Source organism: Geotrypetes seraphini, chromosome 7 (assembly GCF_902459505.1).
Source record: "Geotrypetes seraphini chromosome 7, aGeoSer1.1, whole genome shotgun sequence".
Taxonomy (NCBI): Eukaryota; Metazoa; Chordata; class Amphibia; order Gymnophiona; family Dermophiidae; genus Geotrypetes; species Geotrypetes seraphini.
In genome coordinates, this window is record NC_047090.1 from 39,003,883 (window position 1) to 39,028,651 (window position 24,769).

General features: G+C 40.9%; 1 protein-coding gene across 5 annotated transcripts in view; it reads left to right on the forward strand.

The window, feature by feature from the left end:
• PPP1R12A (protein phosphatase 1 regulatory subunit 12A) overlaps positions 1-24,769 on the forward strand; it is a 183,881-nt gene that overhangs the window by 91,179 nt on the left and 67,933 nt on the right. For 4 of the 5 annotated variants that reach the window (XM_033951481.1, XM_033951484.1, XM_033951482.1 and 1 more), the window contains exons 10-12: positions 11,107-11,223; positions 11,558-11,773; positions 24,577-24,671. In XM_033951481.1, the coding sequence (XP_033807372.1) occupies positions 11,107-11,223; positions 11,558-11,773; positions 24,577-24,671 (428 nt within the window). The remainder of the gene's footprint in view (positions 1-11,106; positions 11,224-11,557; positions 11,774-24,576; positions 24,672-24,769) is intronic. The other variant, XM_033951483.1, reaches the window with a different exon arrangement.

The following is a 24,769-nucleotide window of genomic DNA, read 5'->3' on the forward strand; positions in this document are numbered from 1 at the left end:
GCGGTATACAAACCTAAGGATTAGATTAGATATTAAGGAGAGGAAGAGGACAATAACATAAATCATCTTAAATGAAAGAGGAAAATAAAATACTCATATTTCTTCTGTTAAAATACTGCCTCTTATATCGGCCCTTATATCTGTCTGGTTAGATTGTAAGCTCTCTTGAGCAGGGACTGTTTTCTTCTTTGTGACTCAGTACAGCGCTGCGCGCATCTGCTAGCGCTGTAAAAATAATTAATAATAGTACACTTCCCCCTCCGTATTCACGGGGGTTAGGGGCAGAGCCGGCCTGCGAATATTAAAAAACCTTGACTAATATTCGGGCTGGTTCTGCCCCTAATTCCCGCTTCCCCCGGCTATTTTAAGCCCTGAAAGCCACCCCCCCTTTAAGCCTTACCTGGTGGTCTAACGGGTTTTCAGGCAGGAGCAATCTTCCCACGCTCCTGCCCCGTGCAAATCGCTCACAGGAAATGGCTGCCTTGAGCTCCCTTAGTCTCTCGAGCCATTTCCTGTGAGCGATCTGCACGGGGCAGGAGCGTAGGAAGATCGCTCCTGCCCCAAAAACCCGCTAGACCACCAGGTAAGGCTTAAGGGGGGTGAAAATGCATTTTTTTGTTTAAAACCACGAATACACGAATCCGTAGATAGGGAATTTGCAAATACGGAGGGGGAAGAGTAGTAGCAGCCCCCTCATTCTACTCTACCTTACACTTTTATATTCTATTTAATATAAATCTTTCTAATTGAGATGGTTCAAAAGAGGGAACTTTCAAAAGAGTCGTTCCCAGTGCAAATATTTTCTCCCTTATTGGCAGTCCAAAAGTGAAGTAACAGTCGAGGACCATTGTTAAATTGAAAACCAAAAGTTTATTTCTTCACTTCATCATATTATCCATGTGACACAAATATGAAGACTCGATATGGCTATGTTTTGGCAAATGATGCCTGCACCAGGAGTCAGAAGATTCTGGCAAAGTGGCAACTGATATCTGTTTCCTGAGGTTACACTGCTGCTGCCGGTCTCCAAGAGTCTACTGCATGGGATTTTTGGTAGTTACCATATTACCAGAATTTTATGACTCTTCAAGTGGAGTAGATTTTGCTGAAACACAGTTGTGTCGAGTCTTCAGCCCTGTGTCACGTGTAATTTGAAGTGAAGAAATAAATTCTATTAGTTTTCAAGTTATCATTGGTTCTCAATTGTTACTTGTACCTCACTTTTGGACTGCTTTTGTTGTTTGCATACGGTCCTTCCTTTTTGTGCTTTTCCATATTCTCTTAATGACAAGAACTAAATCTAATAGATGCTGGCACTGTCATCTTGATATAGGGACACTGGATCATTTGCCATACTATTGTCCCTTGATACTTAAATTCTAGAAATCCATTTGTGTTGAAATTATTACGATACTGGAAGTTCCTTATCGTTGTCATATGATATAATATTGTTTGGAACGATATTATTCCCCAAGAAACCAATCAGTGCAAATCAGAAATAAATTGCTACTCATAATGACAGGATAGCTGATAATGAAAAATTGGAAAAGTTGGGATAACTTAACAGTTTCTGGTGGGAATCTTTATGTCAGATTTATAAGTTTGAAACTCTTTACAGAGGGGACCCATAGCAAATTCAAGGAAATTTGGGGCCTGTTAACAAAGTATTGTAAGATATGATTGTGAACTATGAACAATATTTCCCTTTGATTCGTGAAAGATTGTTATACACATCCAGGAGAGGCGGGGTGGGGGGGGAGGGTTAGGGCAGGAGGGGGGATTTAAACGGCTTTAAATTATTTGTTGAAATAAAGTGCAATATGTTTTAGTGTAAAAAAAAAACCAAGGCGTTATATCTTATCTGAGTCGGTATAGCTACACTAGGAAAGAGTTGTACGTTTTCATAATACAAAAAAAAATCCTTCTTAAAGTAAACTTTTAACACTCTTAGCTACTTCTGACACAAATGAAAGCAATTACTCTCCTGAGATGTCCTCTTGTGATTTTAGTAAAAATTTTGTTTAATCAAAATCTGATTTTTGAAGTGAATCCATAATGATGTCTTCCTCCATAGAAGGCAAATAATACAAACTAGAAATAGGTAATTGCTGTGAGGCAGGAAGAATACTTCCTTCAGATAGTTTCTAAAATGTATATCATTCAAAATTCTTGCTCTGTTGCTTTTCCAAACTTTCAGTCTTATGATTCAATGTCAAATTATTCTTTATTCCCAGAAGAATGTAAGTTCTATATAAGAACTATAAGTTGTTTACCTGAGGTCCTATTTTCCCCACTCTTAAGGCCAAATTAGAAATATGAGGGGGTGCTGAAAAGTTCTCCGCCCAACCAACTTCCTAAATTCTGTGTATTATTTTTCCACTGTAGCTGAAAAGTTTTATTTTGCAAAGTGCTGGTTTGCAGAATCATAATGCTGTGTGTTTGACATTTGGTTCAGATCATTGATTGAACCATGTCAACCAAAAGTGGAATTTTCAAGTGTGGAATTCTGAGCCAACATAGAAACATGATAGCAGAAGAAGAAAACATAGATTGCCTCTTCCTTACAGAAACTTGGCTTACCTCAGATTCAGACCCCAGAATATCGGAGGTCTGCCCTAAAAGATACAAAATAATAGTGATCTGCAGAGAAAACAAAAGAGGAGGAGGAATTGCCATCATAGCCAAAACCACGTTAGACCTAAAAATACAAGACAAAACAACCACCCCATACATGGATCTTCTAGCTTGCCAAGTCTCAAGCTCATCACTCAAAGGAACACTGACATGCATGCTCTGCTACATAACTCCAGGAAATTGGAACATAGCAAAACCAAAATTTGAAGATTTCATATTCCGAAACTCATTAACGACAACCTACAACTTAATTCTAGGAGACCTAAACCTCCACCTTGAAAACCAAGCCTACAAACAAGTTGAAAACCTATTATCATACCTCGAGGCCTTAACATGCAAGATATTAGACCCTCAAGCCACACATGAAAAAGGACACCAACTCGACATAGCAGCCTATATGTCCCAACAGCCCTCTCAACCAGAAATCCACACATCAAACGGATACTGGTACTGCTCCATCTGGTCTGACCACTATACGTACTCCTTCAAAATCAACTGGACCACAAACAAAAACAAACCAATTACACAAAAAGTAACCTACAACACGCCAACACATTGAACCCACCAAATTCTGGACAAAAGCAGATACCATAATCCAAGACTACAACCCCAAAGACTTCATCTCACAATGGAGCCAGCTAAGTACAGCAACCCTGGATGAGCTAGCCTCAGAACAACCCAAAACCAGAATCCACAGAAAATAAAACAAATGGTTCGACAACAAACTACTCCAACTAAAAAGGCAATGCAGACAACTAGAAAGAAAATGGAGAAAAAGTACAAGATTCCACGAAAAAAGCATGGAGATTCCACGAAAAAAGCATGGAGAACACTACATCAAAAATACAAACAAAAGCTTAAAGAAAAAAGAAAAACATACTACACAAAGCAAATAGGAGAAGGATCTCAAGACACAAAAGAGCTTTTCCAGTTACTAAAATAATTCATAGACACCACACCATGTCCAACCAATAACAACTCACCTCCTCCCTCAGCCACCGTATTAGCCACATTCTTCAAAAATAAGATCACAAATATTAGAGCCACATTTAATGGAACACCTACTCACCTAGAAGATATCTCAAATCCCCCCACAGAAAAAGAATCAGTAGCAGCAGACAGAACTTGGTCCCATTTCTCACCTATACAATGGTCAGACTTCAACAAACTATACAACAAATACAGTCACACAGCCTGTGACCTTAACCATTGCCCACCATACCTCCAGTACGCTATTCCGCACCCTATTCCTACAATGGATACAAATTCGACTCACAGATGGACAGTTCCCACAAGACCTCAGTGAAATCATCATTACTCCGATCCTAATGGACCCCAAAGGAGCCACGGACCAACTTTCAAACTACAGACCCATTGCCTCAATCCCACCTTACGTTAAGCTGATGGAAGGCCTCGTAGCTAAAGCCCTAAACATCTACCTAGAAAACCACAACCTACTCCACCCCACACAGTCTTGTTTCAGAACCAACTATAGCACTGAGACCCTACTAGGAACACTCATGGACATCGCGAGACAACACCTCAGCACAGGCAAAAAATTGCTGATCATACAACTAGACCTCTCCGCAGCCTTTGATCTAGTTGACCATGACATCCTTCTACAAACTCTAGACTCAATAGGAATTACTGGAAAGGTATTAACGTGGTTCAAAGGATTCCTACAAACCAGAACTTGAGTCAAAACAAAGAAAAATCAGAACCATGGTCCAACCCATGTGGAGTTCCCCAAGGATCTCCCCTATCTCCCACACTCTTCAACCTATACATTGCCCTCCTAAGTTCATACCTAGACAAACTAGGCATTACCTCCTACAGCTATGCAGATGACTTCACCATACTACTCCCCTTCGATCAACTTGAGCCCCCCATGATAGGAACAATACACAGAACTCTTGAAACAGTAGCAACATGGATGAAAGCACACAAACTAAAACTTAACCCTGACAAAACAAACTTCATCCTCCTAGAAAACAGCAGAGCCCCTACCTTGACCAACCTAATGATAAACTCGATCTCATACCCCATTCAACCTACGCTAAAACTCCTCGAAGTGATAATAGATAGGAGATGTACCATGCAACCAGAAATCAACAAAATAATAAAAACATCATTTGCAACTATGAAAAACCTAAGACAAGTACAAAAATTCTTCGACAGAAAACAATTCCAACTCGTGGTTCAATCTCTGATCCTTGGCCTAATTGACTACTGCAACATATTATATCTCTGCCTGCCCAGCATCCGCAATAAAACCACTTCAAACAATACAAAACACAGCCCTTAGACTTATCTACTCACTGAAAAAACACGACCATATCACAGAGGCCTACCATGACTCACACTGGCTCCCAATACATGCCAGAGTGCACTTCAAATTCCACTGCTTATTATTCAAAGCTATAAATGGAGACAGCCCTACCTACTGGAACAATAGACTAACTCAATCCACCTCAACCAGACACAGGAGAACCCACACAATATTCACACACCTGCCAACCAAAAATGTCAAACGAAGAAAAATGTATGACAACCTACTGGCCTCCAGAGCAGCGAAAATAGACCGATAACTCACCAATTTGCTAACTTTGACCACAAACTACAAAACCTTCAAAAAAGAAACAAAAACCCTACTCTTCAAAAAATACATAAAAGCAATATAATACAACCAAACATACTCTGAACTTCTCCTTGCAATACCAACTACTCATCAGCAAATCAGAAAATGTTCACACTATCCCCTAAATACTTCTTACTACCTTAACAATATGTACTTCTTAATACCTTATTCAATTTTTATGTAATTTGCCTTGAACCGCAAGGTAAAGGTGGAATAGAAATCACTAATGTAATGTAATAGCAGATAAAGGCCAAATGGCCCATCCAGTCTACCCATTCCTCTCTCTAAGAGATCCCGCGTGACAATCCCAGGTTTTCTCGAAATCAGAAACTGTATCTGTCTCCACCACATCTACCGGGAGAAACTTCCATGCATCTACCACCCTTTCTGTAAAAAAGTATTTCCTTAGAATACTCCTGAGCCCATCACCTCTTAATGTCATCCTATGCCCTCTCGTTCCAGAGTTTCCTTTCAAATGAAAGAGACTTGACTCATGCACATTTACATCACGTAGGTATTTAAACATCTCTATCCCCTCTCCCACTTTTCCTCCAAAGTATACAGATTGAGATCTTTACATCTGTTCCCATACGCCTTATGATGACCACGCATCATTTTAGTATCCTTCCTCTGGATCGACTCCATCATTTTTATATCTTTTTGAAGGTGCAGCCTCCAGAATTGTACACAATATTCAAAATGTGGTTTCACCAGAGTCTTATACATTGGCATCAATACCTCCTTTTTCCTACTGGCCATACCTCTCCCTATACACCCTAGCATCCTTTTAGCTTTTGCCATCACCTTTTCAACCTGTTTGGGCACCTTAAGATCATAACATACAATCACACCCAAGTTCCGCTCTTCTGTCATGCACTTAAGTTCTTCACCCCCTAAACTGTATTCTCTCAGGTTTTTGCAGCCCAAATGCATGACCTTGCATTTCTTAGCATTAAATTTTAGCTGCCAAATTTCAGAAGAAAACTCTGAAGGGAATCCATGAATGTGTGATGCAAATATTGAGTGGCAAATGCCCATCGTACTCCACAGTGAAGAAGTGGTGTGTAGACTTTCATTGTGGAGATTTTGAGACCGAAGATGCAGCAAGGTATGGGAGACCTCAAATGGTGTCAACTCCTGAAATTGACCATGTCCATGACCTGATTTTGGCAGATTGGCAAATATTCGCTAAAACAATTGCTGAGCCACTACAGATATCCAGAGAATGTGTTGGATGAACAATCCACAAGCAGCTGGGTATGCAGAAGCTGTCAGCCAAGTGGGTGCCCAAATCTTTGAATGCTGACGAGAAACGATAGCACATGGACACTTCCAAGTTGATTTTGCAGCATTTTCAATGAGCTGATGTAAATGTTTTAGAATGGCTAGTTACTGTTGATGAAATATGGCTACACTATGTGATCCTGAGACAACAGTCCATACAGTGGCGGTACTCAGGTTCACCAAGGCCAAGGAAATTCAAAACCCAAAAGTCAGCAGGAAAGTTCATTGCCACAGTGTTTTGGGATAAGAATATCTTCCAAGGGGTCAAACAGTTAATGCAGAATACTACTATAACTTGCTGTGCCAAAAGGAGGCATTGGAAAAAAAAAAAAAAAAGACAGGAAAGCTGTGGAAAGGAGTTCTCTTTCTTTCCCCAAGACCATGCACCTGCTCAAGGTAGAATAATTTATAAGTTTTTCATGGTTCCCTTCTTGGTCGAACTACCTTTTCAGCACTCTCATATGAGACTTTATATCCTGTAATTTCTCTACTACTTGTTTTGAAAATTGAGAAGGTTGGGAAATAGACTATAGAAGAGAACTTTCAGATCTAGGCACAATCTGCAATGTATCTACCGGAGTTCCTTCAGCAGGTTTAATGGGAAGGAGAAGATCAATCTTGTTTTGAAGGGCTTTGTATAGGATTAGACATCGGCATTGGCCTACAAATAGTAACTGAAATGCAAACAGTAATGGAAGCAGTCCATGCAAATTAATCTCATGCATATTCATTGTGGAAATCTTGAAAACCCGACTGGGTTGCGTCCTTCGAGGACCATGATTGCTCACCTCTGATTTTTAATAGTCTCTTTCTAAAGAATTGTTTTAAAAAGTAAGAATGGGTCATATTTTTTAACCTTACATTTAGGGCTCCTTTTACTAAGCTGCAGTAGCGTTTTTAGCGCGCGCTTAACCCTGCGCTATGCGGAAAAACTAACGCCAGCTCTATAGAGGCGTTAGCATCTAGCACACGTGCTAAAACCGCTAGCACAGTTTAGTAAAAGGAACCCTTAATTTGTGGGAGTTAGTTTACAAATGATCAAACTAGCTTTTTTTATGACAAGGAATTTTGATTTTATCATCTTTGTATCATTGAGAGTGCAGCACCATCTGGTGGATCTGTAGATTGGTGAGCCTTCAGTCTTCTGATAATTCAGGCCTTTTCCTCTTCTGCCTGCCTTTCTCCTCAGTCTGCATTTGTCTGCTTAGAGCAGGGGTAGGCAATTCTGGTCTTCGAGAGCCGGAGCCTGGTCAGGTTTTTAGGATATCCATAATAAATATGCATGAGATAGATTTGCATATAGAGCTTTCTATATATAGATGCCTTTAATGACTAATTTTTCTTTTCGCATTCTTAATTTAAAGGTCAATTGTCTTTGTCTCCCTCCCTGCTGTTTTTCCCCTGAATTAAATATTTTAAAATTGAATTAATGATTTTAATACTGAATGTAACCATTAAATAATTTTCCTTTTGTCTCATTATAATTTGTTGAAATACCCTTTTAAATGTAATGTTATATTTGTATTTTAGATAATCATCTGTTTAATTTAATAATTGTAAGTGTGTTACCAAAAATTTTTATTTATCTGTACATCGCCTTGAATTTTGAATAGGCGATAAATCAAAAATACTTAATAAACTTGGATAAACTTGGAAACTTGCATCTCAAGGAGGCAGGGCATGCAAATCCATCTCATACATATTCATTGTGGATATCCTGAAAACCTGACCTGGCTCTGGCTCTCGACCAGAATTGCCTACCCCTGGCTTAGAGGAAGTTGAACATATGGAGCTTGATTCTTGTTTTGAGGCAGGCTACTTGTCTAGGAATGTTTGCCTAAAGATATCCAAAAGAGATGAGAGTAAGGCCTAAGAATCCCTCCTCTCTAGCCTCAACCTTCTTATACGAACTAGAGGGGATCACTAATTAACTTGGAATAATTTTCTAACTCATTGGAGACTTGTATCTGCACCACTAAAATATCTTGTCTCCATGTTGGTTCAGGCAGCTAGTGCTTTAAAATTTAAAGGCCAAAAAATTGCAAAAGGAGGCAGATTAGATACTGTAAAACCATAGGCATGGGAGGAGAATTCCTTTTCAAACTGCTTCTCCCCTGTTTATGCTCCCTATGCCATCCTAAACTGCTCCTCCACAACTACCCCTTCCTTTACATCTACCATCATGATCAAAACTATCCTCTCCCTTTTCTAAGTCGCAGGCTCGCTCACACAGCAAAGGGGTTGGTAAAATAGTGCATGAACAATGTTTTGCATACTTTCCCCACTTGTTGCACCCAGTCTATAAATAGGAAATCGGATATCCTGGTCAAGACATCCTCCCAGTACGACGACGCAATGTCTTCAAACAACTAGTATTAGCATTTAAACGCTTCCACAGTATGACACTTGACTATTTAGCAAAGAAACTCCCAATATACCACTTTTAATGGTTCCTCCGTTCGCAACGGGAACTCAGACTTTCCAACCCTCCAGCAAACAGCCTCCGCTGGGAGACAACCTGAAAGCGATCATATTCCTATAGCATACCTAAATTATGGAATCGACTCCCTCCTGCCATTAAAGACGCTTCTTTTCAAGGATTGGATCAATTCTGGTCTCAAACTTTGACAAACCTTGCTTCAACGTACCTTACCTCAGAATCCCTGTGCTTGCTAACCAGTTCTTCTACCGTTCACTGCAGATATGTTAATACCCATTAGTGACTCTGATTTATTTTCTTAGATTCTGCAAAGAATGTGTTCTTAGTCACATTCTCTATAAGTTGTAAGTTATTGATCCTATGGCTTTGTATCTTGATCCTGTAGCCCATTCTGGGCTCCTGGGGAGGATGGGTTATAAAAATGAATGAATAAATAAGACATGTACATGTCCCTGAATATTTTACAAGATGCTTATTAAACATGGATCTTTTTGTAAAATATGTATAAAGAATGCTGGGAAATAGATGTTTCCACTAAACAGACTGGAACTTGCAAACAATTCTAGCAAGAAATGAACAGCATCATTCCAGATTTTGAATATATAACTTAAAGTTGCAAAATTGGAAGTGCTGGATCTGACAAAACTGGATGTCCAGAAATAGGGTCCTTTTATAAAGGTGCGCTAACCATAATGGTTGCCTTAGCATTTAGAGCACCTTAATAAAAGGACCCCATAGCTAGTTAATGATACAAGTGAAAAAAGCCCAAACAAGCAGTTGACTGACACTTATGCCCACTCAAAGCATTATGGTTATGCAAACATCCAGTTCAGGTTTATTTTTATTGTATTTGCAAAATTGGAAATACATAATGGGTAATTTTGCAGCCCACTCACGGCATGCCCCTTTGGAAACTGTGCTGCAGATCTACATATATAAATAGCAGCCTTCTAAAATAGCTGTTTATAGGTGGAGGACACTTTACAGACACGCACGTCGCACAGGCCTTCTAAAATGACCTCTGTTAACATAGAATTCCATAACTGAAGGCCAAGATTACAATTAAAATAACTTTTATAGCCTGATGGGATTCCCTTTTGACTCTTCTGTACTCAAAGATGCTAACATATTGACCTTTTAGGTATTGATAAGAAATCAAAGTTTCAATGTACGCTTGGAGCTCAAGGAGGCAAGTAAACCAAGCAGTGTTATGTTACTTTCAGCTAGTACAGAGTTGAAGAGGGTGTAACCGCACTGTCTAATGTTAGACTAGTAAAATGCAGGTCCCAAAATTTTTCCTGAGGCTTGCCAGAAAATTTAGCTTCACCTTCATATACGTCTTAAGTGATGGAGCTTTGTGTCTATACCAGTGTATCACAAACTATGTGCCTCCTGAGATTTCAGGTGTGCCGCGGTACACTGGGGAGGAGGAGAGGCACTGGCTGTCTACAGGACATGCCTCTCACGTCAAGACATGTCCTGTAGGCAATCAGTGGGCATCGACATCTCTCCGGCCCTCTTCCCTTCTGCCTCCCCCCCACACTAGTGTCGTAGGGCCTGTCTGGAAGGCCTTCATGCACATGCAGACGTTGATGTGATGACGTCATGCATGCGCGTGACATCACGGCAACGTCCCCACACTTCTGGGTGCCTTGAGCTGTGGCCAGTACCTTTAGTGTGCCGCGGGACATTGGTCTATACCAGGGGTTGGCAATTCTGGTCCTTGAGAGCCACAGTTAGGTCAAGATTTCAGGATATCCACAATAAATATGCATAAGATAGATTTGCATCTCAATGAGGCAGTGCATGCAAACCCATCTCGTATATATTGATTGTGGATATCCTGAAAACCTGACCTACCTGAGGCTCTCAATTGCTTACCCCTGGTCTATACAATAATAATCTTAGCACGTTTATATAACGTGCACACAGTTAAAACAGGAACATTAACATTGTGCAGTAGGCATGTACCATTGAGTGTCATAAACTATTTGTGTTCTGCCAAACTGCAGTATAACAGTACATCTATTAAGCTAGAAAGTTTCTTGTGCCGCCTTTTCCTCTTCGTTCTTCCTATGTTTATTTTTTTTTTATCTTCAATTGGCTGTAGTCTGATTTCATTACTTCTCTCCTTCCTGTGATGGGATCAGTACATCCTGCATCCTGGAGACAGGGCTTGCGCAAAACTGGCATTGTTCTAGTGCCCCGTAAGGGCGACAAGTCCATGGTGAGACATTTTGTGTGTGCAAGGATTTGTATGTTAGGTTTCAGAATAACCATGTTTTAATCAGTACTGGTATCATCATTGCATGGTTTCTAAATTCTGACCCGTGTGGCTACTTTTCAGTTTGCATCTCATTGCCACTGCGTATTAAGTGTGTTTAAAATTCTAACAATTAGGTTTTAAAACAAATTAATTTTTAGAAGTAAACTGGTCTAGGAAATAGCTGCTTTTTTAACTACCATTATGACGATAGAATTATCTGTGGTAGAGGGGGTGGAAGGAAGCAATCCATGAAATCAACAGATTCTTGAAACGTCTTGGTGGTTTTGCTATACAGTTCCCCCCGCCTCCTAGCAAGATTTCTTCTAAAGAAGAAGAGAGAAAAGATGAATCTCCTGCCTCTTGGCGGTTAGGTCTTCGAAAGACTGGCAGTTATGGTGCACTTGCTGAAATAAGCGTATCTAAAGAAGCTCAGAAGGAAAAGGACTCCAGTGGTGTTATGCGATCTGCTTCAAGTCCTAGACTTTCCTCCACTTTAGACAACAGAGAAAAGGTAATATATTGGCTTTTTAAGTAATTTAAACATGGATAAAATGTTTTCTTGCATTTGTTCAATTTATCTGGTTCTTTATATTTTATTTTTTCAGGGGAAATGAACCTTAGTGATAGTAGACATGGAGAAAGAGAAGAGATCTTGGACAGAATGTATAAAGGGATGGGGACAGACAGAGGTGTAAGGGGAGGGGAGAAGAGAGAGAATCAATGAAAGGAAATTTTGGAGATTGGGGCAGGGAAAGAACAAGGAGTCCTTCTGATTCTCTGAACCTATCTGTCACACTGTAGAGCAGGGGTTTCTAGCCTTGGCCCTCCTGAGGTTAAGTTTTAGGATTTCTATAATGAATACGCATGAGATCTATTTGCATACAATGGAGGCAATTCATTCAGACATCTCATACATATTCATTGAGGAAAACGTGACAGAGTACCATTTCATGTTCCCCTTAATTCTCTTCTCCCCTTCCCCCATTCCCTTGCTTTTCTCCTTAATGCACTATCTTTGGACATTCTCTCCCTTTCTCTCCTCACACAGCATCTTCAAACCCACCTTCCCACCTATTGCTCCCACAACCACTTTTCTTAATGCCATCACTGACTGTCCTCCACATGAGTCAAGACTTTGAAGTGGACAGCAGCAGTACTGCTCAGTGGATCACATATTCCTCCTCCTCTTCCCCCTCACTCAGTGCATAATTAAGCTATTGAACTCATTGCCAGAGGATGTTGTAAAACCATTTACTGTAGCTGTTTAAAAAAAAGTTTGAACAATTTCTTGGAAGAGAAGTCCTGTGGAAAGCCACTGCTTATTCCTGGGGGTAAGTAGCATGAATTTTTGCTATTTGGGGGGGATTCTACCAGGTATTTGTGACCTGAGTTGGCCACTGTTTGAAACAGGATACTGGGCAAGATGGACCTTTAGCCTGACTCAATATGGCAATTTATATTCAGTGTGGGGGGAAAAAAAAAATTTGACATACACCACCTCCTCCATATTCATGGGAGTTAGGTTCAAAGCCCCTTCATGAATAAGAAAAAATTGCGAATAATTTTTAGAGCTTACTCTGATGAACCACCCCCTCCTCCCAGACCTCTTTACACCTTACTTTTCAATCCTGGTGGTCTAACAGTGAAGTGGGACAAAAGTGATCTTCCTACACTCCTGCCCCGTGCAGAGCCGCAATCAAAAATGGCTGCTTAAGTTCCTGCTGCAGTCTCGTGAGACCAATTTTAATCGCAGCTCTGCATGGGGCAGAAGCTTAGTAAGATCACACCAGCCCTGCTTCACCGCTAGACCACCAGGATTGAAAAGTAAGGTGTAAAGAGGTCTGGGAGGTTGGTGGGAGGGAGGGGGTGGTCTGGGAGGAAAGACTTGCAAATAACTGAAGTCAATGGTGCCGAACCCGTGAATATGGAGAGGAGAGAGTACATTCAAAATCTTATCTGCTTGGGCTGAGACCACATCTAGGCAGTACACAAACATTGTGCTTGCATGTTTTCTCAAGCTGAGAAGTTTTGACTAAAAAGAGACTGTTCAAGTACAGAACATCTCAGCAGATGGTCTGTCTTTGCTGTGTCGGCTGATTACTGCACGTCAACCATCTTCAACTGACCTCCCCTCAACCTCCCAGTAATGGTTTTTTAAAAGACCATATCGATTACCAATATGTACCTAGCACGACAACTCATATACTTGTGAGCAAGCATAAGACACATTTATACTTTAATATCACCTCATCCCTGAAGAAAGCCACTGAAATGTGTGCCACATTGGAAGAGATGCCGCTGCAAAAATAAGTTTGGTTTAGTAGTCAGCATGGCTACATCATAAGATTTACAAGTTGTATGAAACATTTACTTATGGACTTTTGTAGGAGTTTTTAGGTTAAATTTTAATGAAAAACAAAAGATACACGACATTAAACATACATAACATTAAAGATACATAACATGAAAAGTAGAATCGATGACGATTGCTTCCGGTAAGAGTTACTCTGAAGATTTCAGTTGTTAGTTAGGTAAATATTGGTAATTGATAGTGTCTTTTCATCAGTAAGATGTGACTTGTTTTAAAAAAAAACCCAGACATCTAAGATGACCACCAGATAATATTTAAACTGATATACAGGTCCTCGGAGGTTTTCAGCGCCCAAAGTGCAGGCACCTTCCAAAAGTTCACATAAGCTCAAAGAGAAGGAATTATCTTTGTCCCATCCTAAGATGAAGCATATTAATGCAAAACGCTTTCATGAGAATCTCCAGCATAAGTTACTTCCTTCGAATGTACCAACCTTTAGTTCCAACCTTTTTTTCATAGGTCGGTGCAGATTGTATACATTACTGACCAGTGCAAGATCTCTTCATTGGCTTACAACAGTACAATAGCTGCTGCTACTCCTACTAATCATCTCTCTAGTGCTACTGGATGCACACTAGGGCTGCCCGACTCAGGAAAAAAACATTTCGATTCGATTCATCCGATTGAATCGATTTGATTCGATTTTTCCTGCCCAATTGGGTGGTTTTTTTCAAACATCTTGGTGGGTTTATTTTATAGTTTCTTCACCCCCTTTGCCCTCTCCTACCCACACTGGTGCTGACAAACAAAAAATACTTTTCCTCTCTCTGTTAAGTCCTAGCTCATGTTTGTGATCTAGCACCAGCTTTGGAAGGATACACATTTCAAATCTGACATATTGTTCCTTGGCTCTCCTATCACTAGTGGACTCTCAAATACCTTCAACTCCCGACTGTTCTTTGTTCCCCAGATATCAGTTGCAAAAACTCATTTTTATGGTTTGGGATAATTCCATGCTATTAGGCAGCATCCTTGAGATAATCTCTTATCCTGATTCATACCCTTGTTATCCTCATACCTCAACCCCTGCAATATCATTTATGCTGATGTTAATTATAGAGATTAAATATGTCCAGACTGTTCAAAACACAGCCATATGACTGCTGTCATTATACTGACATTCCAATTGCTCCAGCTAAAGCCACTGTATCTGGCTTTGGTGATTCTCATGTGATGTATCAACACCACACCCTTAGGTTTGTGTTTGGTTTTTTGTTTTACTCTTTCTGCGAGTCCCCTGGTCATCTGTCCCGTTTGAAAGGTATAAGTCACTTCACCTCACATTCTCTGTGTAAGGTGCTATTTGCACATGGTTTAGTCCAGCTCATTGTAGCCTTTTAGAAGCTGAAAGCTTGGTGGAGGGGTGCACACACAATTGACCTACTTAACTGACAAGTTCATGTTTAAGTAACCTAATCTAATAATTGGTGAGATTTATTTAAGACAAAGTTCATTAACTATAGGAAATTAAAGTGAGTTCTTTAAACACAGTCAAATGCAAGGGAGTTTTTTTCTGCCTAATGATGGCTCACCTATTGGGGCAGGGCAAGAATGATTCTAAAAGCCTGCTTCCAGTGAGCACTTGACTTCTTTTTCTCCCTTGACTGTATTGCTTGTTAGCAAAGTACAGTTTAGCATTTAGGCAACTTTGTTGTGGTGATATTGTGGACATTGAATTTGTATTCTTATTTTTTACGTGTATTTTTGAACATTTATTATATTACATGTCACTCTAGTTCAGGGATGTCAAAGTCCCTCCTCGAGGGCCGCAATCCAGTAGGGTTTTCAGGATTTCCCCAAAGAATATGCATGAGACCTATTAGCATACAGTGAAAGCAAATAGATCTCATACTTATTCATTGGGGAAATCCTGAAAATCCGACTGGAATGCGGCCCTCGAGGAGGGATTTTGACACCCCCTGCTCTAGTTTCTATATCTGCCATCTTTCTTTCAGTGTATGTGCTTTTTGTGCATTTTGACGACATGCTCATCATAAATAGGGACAAAGGAAACTGAACATGGTCCAGTGGCGTAGTAAAGGGGGAGGCCTCTCTGCCCCCATCCCCCCGGTACCTCTTTAAAAATCTTCACCAGTGCCAGCAACTACTCTAGCCTGCTGCTCACACTGGCCTGGCTCCCTCTGAAAATCATTTCTGGGTTGCAGGGACAGGAAGTGATGATGTCAGAGGCAAAACCAGTATGAGCAGCAGGTCAGAGAAGCTGCTCACACTAGCAAAGATTTAAAGAGGTACAGGGTGCGAGTGTAACATGGAAGGGGCGGGTGGAGGGGTAAGCCCACTGCCCAAACACCTACCCTCGTTATGCCACTGATATGGTCTTCAAAATCTTCTGGATTCTATATATCTTTAAGTATCTTACAGCCCCACCACTCAACCGCTAGTATAGGTTTATAGCAGGAAGAATTATGTCAGTGATGGCTAACCTTTTTGAGCCCGAGTGCCCAAACTGCCGCACAAAACCAAAGAATTTCCTCAAAGTGCCAGCACGTCAATTAAACCTTAATAACAAGAATTTAGTATCTAAAAACTCTTTATAAAGTTGCCTGAACTATGTAACATCATTTTTAAAGGTTGGAATCTTTGTATTGTCAGAGAATCAATTTGATTCACAATCCTTTGGTTTTCATTTCAATTTATTGGCAATTTATAATGTTTTAATGATTTCATTCAATTTAATGAATTTAGGAAGAATTTGATTCAGTTACACAATATATTTTAAATGTATTATTCACATAACATGTCAAATGTATCCTGAGTAAAAAAAAAAGATAAACTTCTTAAAACTGTTAACTGTGTCAAGACTCGGTGTGTATTCCCAAAGAGTCTATGCATGTTTTTTTGTAAAATTTACAATCAAATTAGAAAATAGTTAAATCATTACATTTCTAATAATATGATGTAAAGAAAACAAAAGAGCTTTCAATTAAACCAACTGTTTTTATTGGAAATTCCAGATTGGAATACAACAGGGCCATGTAAAGTCCCTTTTTTAAATAACATCTTTAAATAATATTTAAATAACTTAGAAAGTGTCTTAACTGCAAACTGAAAACACTGCTTCATGTAAACATATGCATTGGGCATGCTCTGAAAAAAATTAATGTGATTTTTGTTGTTGCATGCATGCTGATAACTTGTCAATCCTTGGCTCATAGTGCGTTAATTTCAGAGCAACACATGCAGCACTCATGTCATCCGTTAATCTGTTTCTAGCATCAGATTTTATATGATTCAAAGCCGAAAACAGCTGCTCACAAGCATAGGATGACCCAAACAAAGTAAGAAGAGCAATCCCAAGTGCTTTCATGGACTTAAAATTGTCTGGCAGAAAATTCCACGCTTTTAGGATTTCATTTTCAGAACTGCTAGCAGTAATTTCATTTGTCACCCTTTCACACTCAATACGTTCAAGAGCCGCACGCAGGTCATTGAATTTACTTTTCCAGATAGAGCTTTCTTGAAATTCCAGTAGCTCCATTTCCAAATTTTGAATATCCAACCACTGTAAGCAGGAAAGATCAAGGTCTTCAAATGTGGACTTTTCTGGGGAAGTTATAAATGAAAGGGTTGTCTCCATCTTACGGAACTGAGAAAATCTTTTACTAAAATTCTCCTTTGCTTCGGCTACAATGGTGGAATATGCTTTGTGGATTTCCTTGTGTTTTTTATGACTGTCCACAAATGTTGTAGAATTATCCAAATGTATTTTTAGGTTGGGAAAATATTTTAGCTGTCCACTCTCAAGGTCTTTTTCAAAAACATGCAATTTTCTCTCAAAAGCTTTGATGTCACTAAACATGCTTTCTGCTGTTTTTCCCATGCCTTGTAATTTTTTGTTTAGTACATTAAAGTGGTTAGTAAAATCTGTAAAGAACATGAGGTTGGTAAGCCAGGCCATGTTGGTGAGTTGAGGATAGTCTTCCCCTTTTTCGTTCATAAATAGCCTAACTTCTTCCAAGCAGGCCACAAATCTCTCTAACACTCGTCCTCTGCTCAGCCACCGGACATTATTGTACATCAGTAAAGTGTTATATTGTGCCTGAACCTCATCAAGAAGGGCTTGAAATTGTTGAAAATTAAGAGCACGCGCCATGATGAAGTTCACCATTTATGTTACATCTTTGAGGACATCGTCAAGTTTTTTGCTGCTTTCTTTGGCGCAGAGAGCCTCTTGATGTATTATGCAGTGAAATTGAATCAGTGGATGTTTTGCTTCCTTAGCAAAGAAATGAATGAATCCTGATGTTGTCCCCACCATGCTAGGTGCTCCATCGCTTGTAACTGAAACCACTTTTTCTGGACTTATGTCTAATGATGAAAAAGCCTCCATCACAGCATTGTGGATATCTATCCCTTGTGTTCTTCCAGGCAAAGACAGCAGTTTTACCAGCTCTTCTCTCATGATGTCACCAGTAGCATAACGCAAAATGAGCGCTAGTCTTGCATGGTTAGTAATATCTGTACTTTCATCCAAGCACATGGAGTAGAAGGGTGCTTTTTGTAAGTCGCAAGTAAGCTGTTGACTAACATCAGCAGCCATTCGCAGAACCCTATCTTTTGCAGTATTTCTGCTTAGCGGCATCTCAGAGATGCGCTGCACAATTTTATCCTTGTTTTGGAAATCATGGAAGAGTGAATTACTCCCAGCCAAAATTGCCTTTTTGATAAAATCTCCATCAGAGAGGGGCTTACCATGTTTTTCCATGCACAGTGAAATTTGAAAGCTGGCAACTGTAAGATGATTAATTTTTGAAAGATAGTTGCTAAAACTAAGAGACTGGGAGTGATATTTCTTTAATTTTCCTACAAGGAACTCTTTTCTTTGAGCTAAACCAAGTTCAGCAACACTGTTATGGTTGGTCTCAGTGACGTTTGACACTTGATGTGCGAGACACAACACTTTCATTACACATAATACACAATGCTTTCCCACTGCGTTCAATCACTCCATATGTCTCTGTCCAGGCCTCTTGGAATGGTCTTCCACTATCTGTTTTTGCTTTTTTTGCTGTACTCATTTTCTTTGTTCAAGACTTCAAGTCTACAAAAAGATAAAATTTGTATAATAAAAAAAATCTAATGAAGTGCTGTATACAAATCCGTCCCCATAAAAAAATATGTGATTGGAGAATTTTACTAATTGTAGACATCCGTTTTGGTCAAAAAATATACTGTCCGGGTGAAAACCGGACTTGTGCAACCTGAGTGTATGGGAAAAGGACTTTTATTTTTCATTATTGGAGCCTTTGTTATTTTATTATGATGTTTACAAAAGCACTGTGAAGGGCCACATATACACTTTACTGTTTTTTGCTATATTGAGTTTTCCATAAGGTACAGCGCAGAGGATTAGTGTGTTGGTTGTTCACAGAGAGCCCAGCCCTCCTCTCAGCTTACTGAACTTCTCTATGCAATCATCATAAGCAGCTTTTTTATTTCCTCGAATTTAGCATGTCCCCCCATGGAAGATACAGAGGTTTTTACAGAGGAGCACATTATTAGACACATTAACATCCCCCCATATCCTCACCTCTCTAGCATGGGAGCACTAGGAACTGTTCCTGATTATGTCACATGTGGAGTCGCACTACAGCCTCACTGAGTTCCTGTGACAGACTCAGTGTGAAGCTTCTCTTCCTCCCCCCCCCCACTTCCCCCTCACACACTGCCTGGCTCATAGGATACTAAGGGGAAGACAGGCAGGCTAAACATCCACTCACAGGACTGCAGCCAGCACAGGAGGATGGGCCGCGCCCCACCGGGACAATGCCCGGTCCTCCCAATGGCCAGTCCGGCCCTGTTGCCAGGTGAGCTGCAAAGCAGACACCGGCACACTCGCCTCCCGCCGCGCCGCATATCTTAATTGCGGACTAGAGAGTTGCGCAGGGACAGAAATCCCACCCGTCTCCGCCAAAGTCTCACCCGTCCCCGTGAGGAATCCCTCCGTCCCCACCCGTCCCCGCGAGGAATGTCCTCCGTCCCGCCCGTCCCCGTGAGGAATCTCCTCCGTCCCCGCCCGTCCCTATAAACTTCAGAAATAGTTATTTCATTTAATTATGCTACTGAATTAAAGGCTCTGGTAGAAACCCATTTACAAATAAGCAAAAAGACTTTATTAATTTGGAAATATTAATTGGGAAGAATACACACTTTGTAAACGGGTTTCTACCAGAGCCTCTTTTGTTTATAAATTTTTATCAACACAACTAATATACTACTTTATCCTGAAGCAAAAAAAAAGAAAAAAAGAAATAGAATTCTTTTCCTACCTTTGTTGCCTGGTTTCTGCTTTCCTCATGTTCTCATTCAGTTCCTTCCATCCACTGTCTCTCTTCCTTCTGCGTCTTCCATTTGCTCTGTTACTGTGCCTCTCCCTTCCCCCCCCCCTTCCAAATTGGTCTGGCACCCATCTTCTTCCCTCCGCTCCCCCCATAGTCTGGCATCTCTGTCTTCTTCCCTGCCAGCGTCTTCTCCCAACTCTCTCTTCCCCATTTCCTTTCAGCATCCTTCTCACCCCCCCATCTTCCCCATGTCCTGTCAGCATCCTTCTCCCCCCTCTGTCTTCCCCATGGCCTTTCAGCGTCCTTCTCCACCCTGCTGTAAGAAGGTAATTTAGATTCGCGGTTAAGGGCAGGGAGGTTTGTCGGACCAGGACTGTTGTCGGTCGGTCGGGTTAGCGCCACAAAAGTAAGGGGACCTGGCCGGATGTGCTGCACATGGGGCGGGGAGGACCGCCCCCCTCCCTTGGTAACCACTCGAGCCGTGAGGCTACTCCTCCTTACCTACCCTGCCTGCAGCACAGAGCCGAACGGAAGTCTTCCCGACGTCAGCGCTGACGTCGGGAAGACTTCCATTCGGCTCTGTGCTGTAAGCAGAGCAGGTAGGGAGAAAAGCCGCGCGACTTAGTACATCCAGCCCCGCAGGAACCCCGCGACCCTCGGAGGTGTCCCCACGGGATCCCCGCGACCCTAGAGGGCGTCCCGTGCAGCTCTCTATTGCGGACCTTCCCACGTGCCAGCTGCAAGGCCTTCGCGTGCCACAGCTGGCACGCGTGCCATAGGTTCGCCATCGCTGAATTATGTGGTCGGATGACAGTACCGGCCACGGGGGACCCTTGAAAAAGCATGGTTGTGCGAAACTTGTTGGGTCAGCTTCTCCCGGGCTTTGTCAGCTGTTAAGATAAGTAAGTGGCTGAAACCTTTGAAGTTTTAGTCTTTAATATTAGAAATTAATTTATAAGTTTATGAAAAATAAAAAAAACATTAAACGGAATAAGATAAGATATATTAGAAAGTGGACTTAGGCCGATGATGACGGTCCACTAATTCTTCCAGCTATAAACCTATACTACTGGTGGAGTGGTGGGGCTGAGGCTACTTAAAGATATATAGAATCCGGAATATTTTGAAGATTTTGGATGTATATTAGTGATTGTTCTGGAATGCTATTGGTTATAAAATTTTACATCGTACTCTTTACCGATATGCTCTTGTCATTGATTTGAATAGAAATCGGGTAGAAGTTGAAAACTGTCTCCTTTTCCCACACATTTGCTTTGTCAGTCTTGAAAATGTTTTGTCTGTGAAATCCAGTCTCCGCAATTGGGCTTAGCCATGGAGTTCTGGATTCAATAGCATGTTAAAAAACGGTACAAAAAAAGACTAATGTTTATCTCATTGTGCAATTTGTCACTGGCTTATTTACTTCTCCAGCTCTAGGCTCTATCTAAGATACAAGGAACCATATCCTTCTCTCTTTACTCCTGCCACATACTACCCTAGTCGGCTCTTTTGAGGTGTGTGTTTTTGTTCCAGTGTGGCTCAACATGAGTTTGTGCCCTGCCCAACCACCACCACCACACTCTAAACTGATTTGGTTTTTAATAAATCAGTTTAGCTAAACTAAACCCATGGCTAGCCCAAATGATACTCGAGGCTCCCTCATACCTCGGCTTCAGAAAATTACTCAAAACTCACCTATTCAATGAACAGGACCCTTAACTCTCCCCCTCTCCTGCAATAACACCTCACCCCTCGCACTGTTCTTCTCCTTCCCTAATAATTTCTTCTCTACCTTCTATCCTCTCCCTTCCTCGCCGCTCAATCTCTGAAAAAATGTTGTAAATCTGCATGTCATTGCGGATCCTAATTTAATTGATGTGAACCGCCTAGAACTCGCTGGGTATGGCGGTATACAAGAATAAAATTATTATTATTATAAAGAGAATGGGACTTGATATATACTTCTTTTTCTGTTTGGTTACAATCAAAGCAGTTTACATTAGACATAAGAACTAGAGAATGACACGGTGACAAAATTAATCACCGTTCCAGTCCCCGCGGATAACCGCGGGAAACCATCTTCATGTCATTCTTTAAGGAGAGAGGGAAGAATCAGAGTACGAATGGCCACAACCACTGACCCACAAGCTTTGCTTTGAAGAATGCTGGTGTAGAAGGACTGAGGTTGAAACAGACACTACAGAATGACAGTGGTATCCAGAACAGATATTGTGATGTCATAATGCCTCATTCCACCAGTGCCTAAGAGCCAATCACATCAGTGATGTCACAATGGCTTCATTATCCTTGGCTCACATAAGAATCAGAGTATGAATGGCCACAACCACTGACCCGCAAGCTTTGCTTTGAAGAATGCTGGTGTAGAAGGACTGAGGTTGAAATACACTAGAAAATGACATGGGATTATTTCCCGCGGTCATCCGTGGGGACGGTGATGAATTTTGTCACTGTGTCATTCTCTAATAAGAACATAAGAATTGCCGCTGCTGGGTCAGACCAGTGGTCCATTGTGCCCAGCAGTCCGCTCCCACGGCGGCCCTTAGGTCAAAGACCAGCGCCCTAACTGAGACTAGCTCTACCTGCGTACATTCTGGTTCAGCAGCAACTTGTCTAACTTCGTCTTGAATCCCTGGAGGGTGTTTTTCCCTACAAGAGCCTCCGGAAGGGCGTTCCAGATTTCTACCTATAATACATTGTAGTTCTCCCCCCTTTTCCTAGTGTTTAATGTATATGTTGTTATGGGTTCTGTTATGTTTTTGTTTTTAATGTCTCTTGTTTTTAAATTTGTCACTCCCCTTAATTTTTAAGATTGTAAAACGCTTCATATTTGATAGGCGTTTAGTCAAATTTTTAAATAAACTTGGAAAATTGATTGATTTATTCATTGGGATTTATTAACCCTTTATAAAGAGATTCACACAAGGCAGTATAGAGCAGGTACAATTTACCATAAATGTTGCCGACAGCATGGCAATAGCAAAATTATTTGTACCTGGGGCATTGATGTGTTAAATGACTTGCTCAGTCACAAGTAGATGCAGTGGGAATCTAACTCACAATCTCCAGAATGCTGAGGTGGGGGGGGGGGGTTGGTTTGTTTGGGTTTTTTTATTTTTTTATTTTTTTTGCATCTACCAAACCTGGGAGGAAAACGTTTTTTTTACTATCTATTGGGTTACTTAAAACAGAAGTTGAGTACCTTGCAACATCTGCATAAAAAAATGAGACCGGGGCAGACCTAATCCTTTCTCCCACCCCCCACCCCTTTATACTTGAGTAAAGGTCTATAATTTAGAATTGTAAAACTGATCTTTGACATTTTAGGATGGTCTAGATTAAAACTTTAATAAAGGGAACCTAAATTTCTATACATGTTATATAGGTACAGTGCATCCAGTTTCCAAAGACATTCCAATTTGTTTTATTCTCCTTCAAAGCTTTTAAGTGTCTTTATAGCAGGTTTTAAAAAGAGCAATCTTTTTGGTTTCTGCCTTTGCCTTTGAATTCTGTGATCTTGTTCTTTTTAATAAGATTGTCAATTGCTTGTTAAGGGACCTTTTTACTAAAGCTTAGCATGTACTGCCTGCCATATGACACATAGATATAAAATAAGAACATAAGAATAGCCTTACTGGGTCAGGCCAATGGTCCATCAAGCCCAATAGTCCGTTCTCATGGTGTTCAATCCAGATCACTAGTACCTGGCCAAAACCCAAGGAGTAGCAAAATTCCGTGCTACTGATCCAGGGCAAGCAGTGACTTCTCCCATGTCTGTCTCAATAACAGCAGCATTTATCATGCAATAATATGTATTAGCCCGTGCTAAACTTTAGTACAAGGGCACCTAAAACTATAAGGTTAAACAGATTTTAAAGCAGATTTATGCTTGCCCATCTTTGACACTGTTCCAACTGAATGCCCTTGGTATGGCCCCAAAGTGACAAACTGGTTGAGTGGAAGGTGACAGAGGGTAGTGGTAAACGGAGCAAGAGATGGATGCTGTGGAAGGGGTAACATGTCCTCTTGTTAGAGGACTGTCTGGATGCCCAGATGGACTTTCTAAAACACAGCAGTTGTCCAGGTTTTGGAAAGCTCTGGTCATGAGTGGAGGGCCTCTGAGCATGCGTGAATGATGTCGCACGTATCCACACATGCTCGGAGACGACTGGCCCGAGGCGAGGAATGAAACGAGACTAGGCTTTTTGGGGGCGTGGGGGGGGGGGCAAAACAGGGCGTGGCTTGGGGCAGAATGGGGCAAACCAAAGGCAGAACAGGGCTGGGGTGGGTCCAGGTGTCTGGTATTTTGCTCAGAAAAATATGGTAACCCTAAGAAGGGCAGACTGGAATGGACCGGCCTTTATCTGCCATCATGTTTCTAAGTAAGTCAAATAGAGGATGGGGGAAAGTTTCGTGTAGCCTGAATAGAGCCGTTCTCAGCACTACGTATTACTGACCTGGAGCACACATTGCATACCATGCAGGAACACCGTGCATGCACACATGTTCTTCTAGTTTAATCAATAGTATTTTTTCTAATGATGAACTATAGCAAATACTATGCCTCATAATTGGGCAAAAATGTTGCTGACAACTTCTTTAAAAAAAATTTCTGTCTTTTAGGAGAGAGATGGTAGAGGAACTAGACTTGCATATGTTGCACCTACAATTCCAAGACGACTGGCTAGCACATCTGACATAGAAGAGAAAGAAAATAGGTAATACGTTGTAGGTTTTATCTTGCTTTTTCTATTTTTATGTGATGCATGTGAATGGAAACTACATGAGAAACTTGTCATCCATTTTCAAAAATATT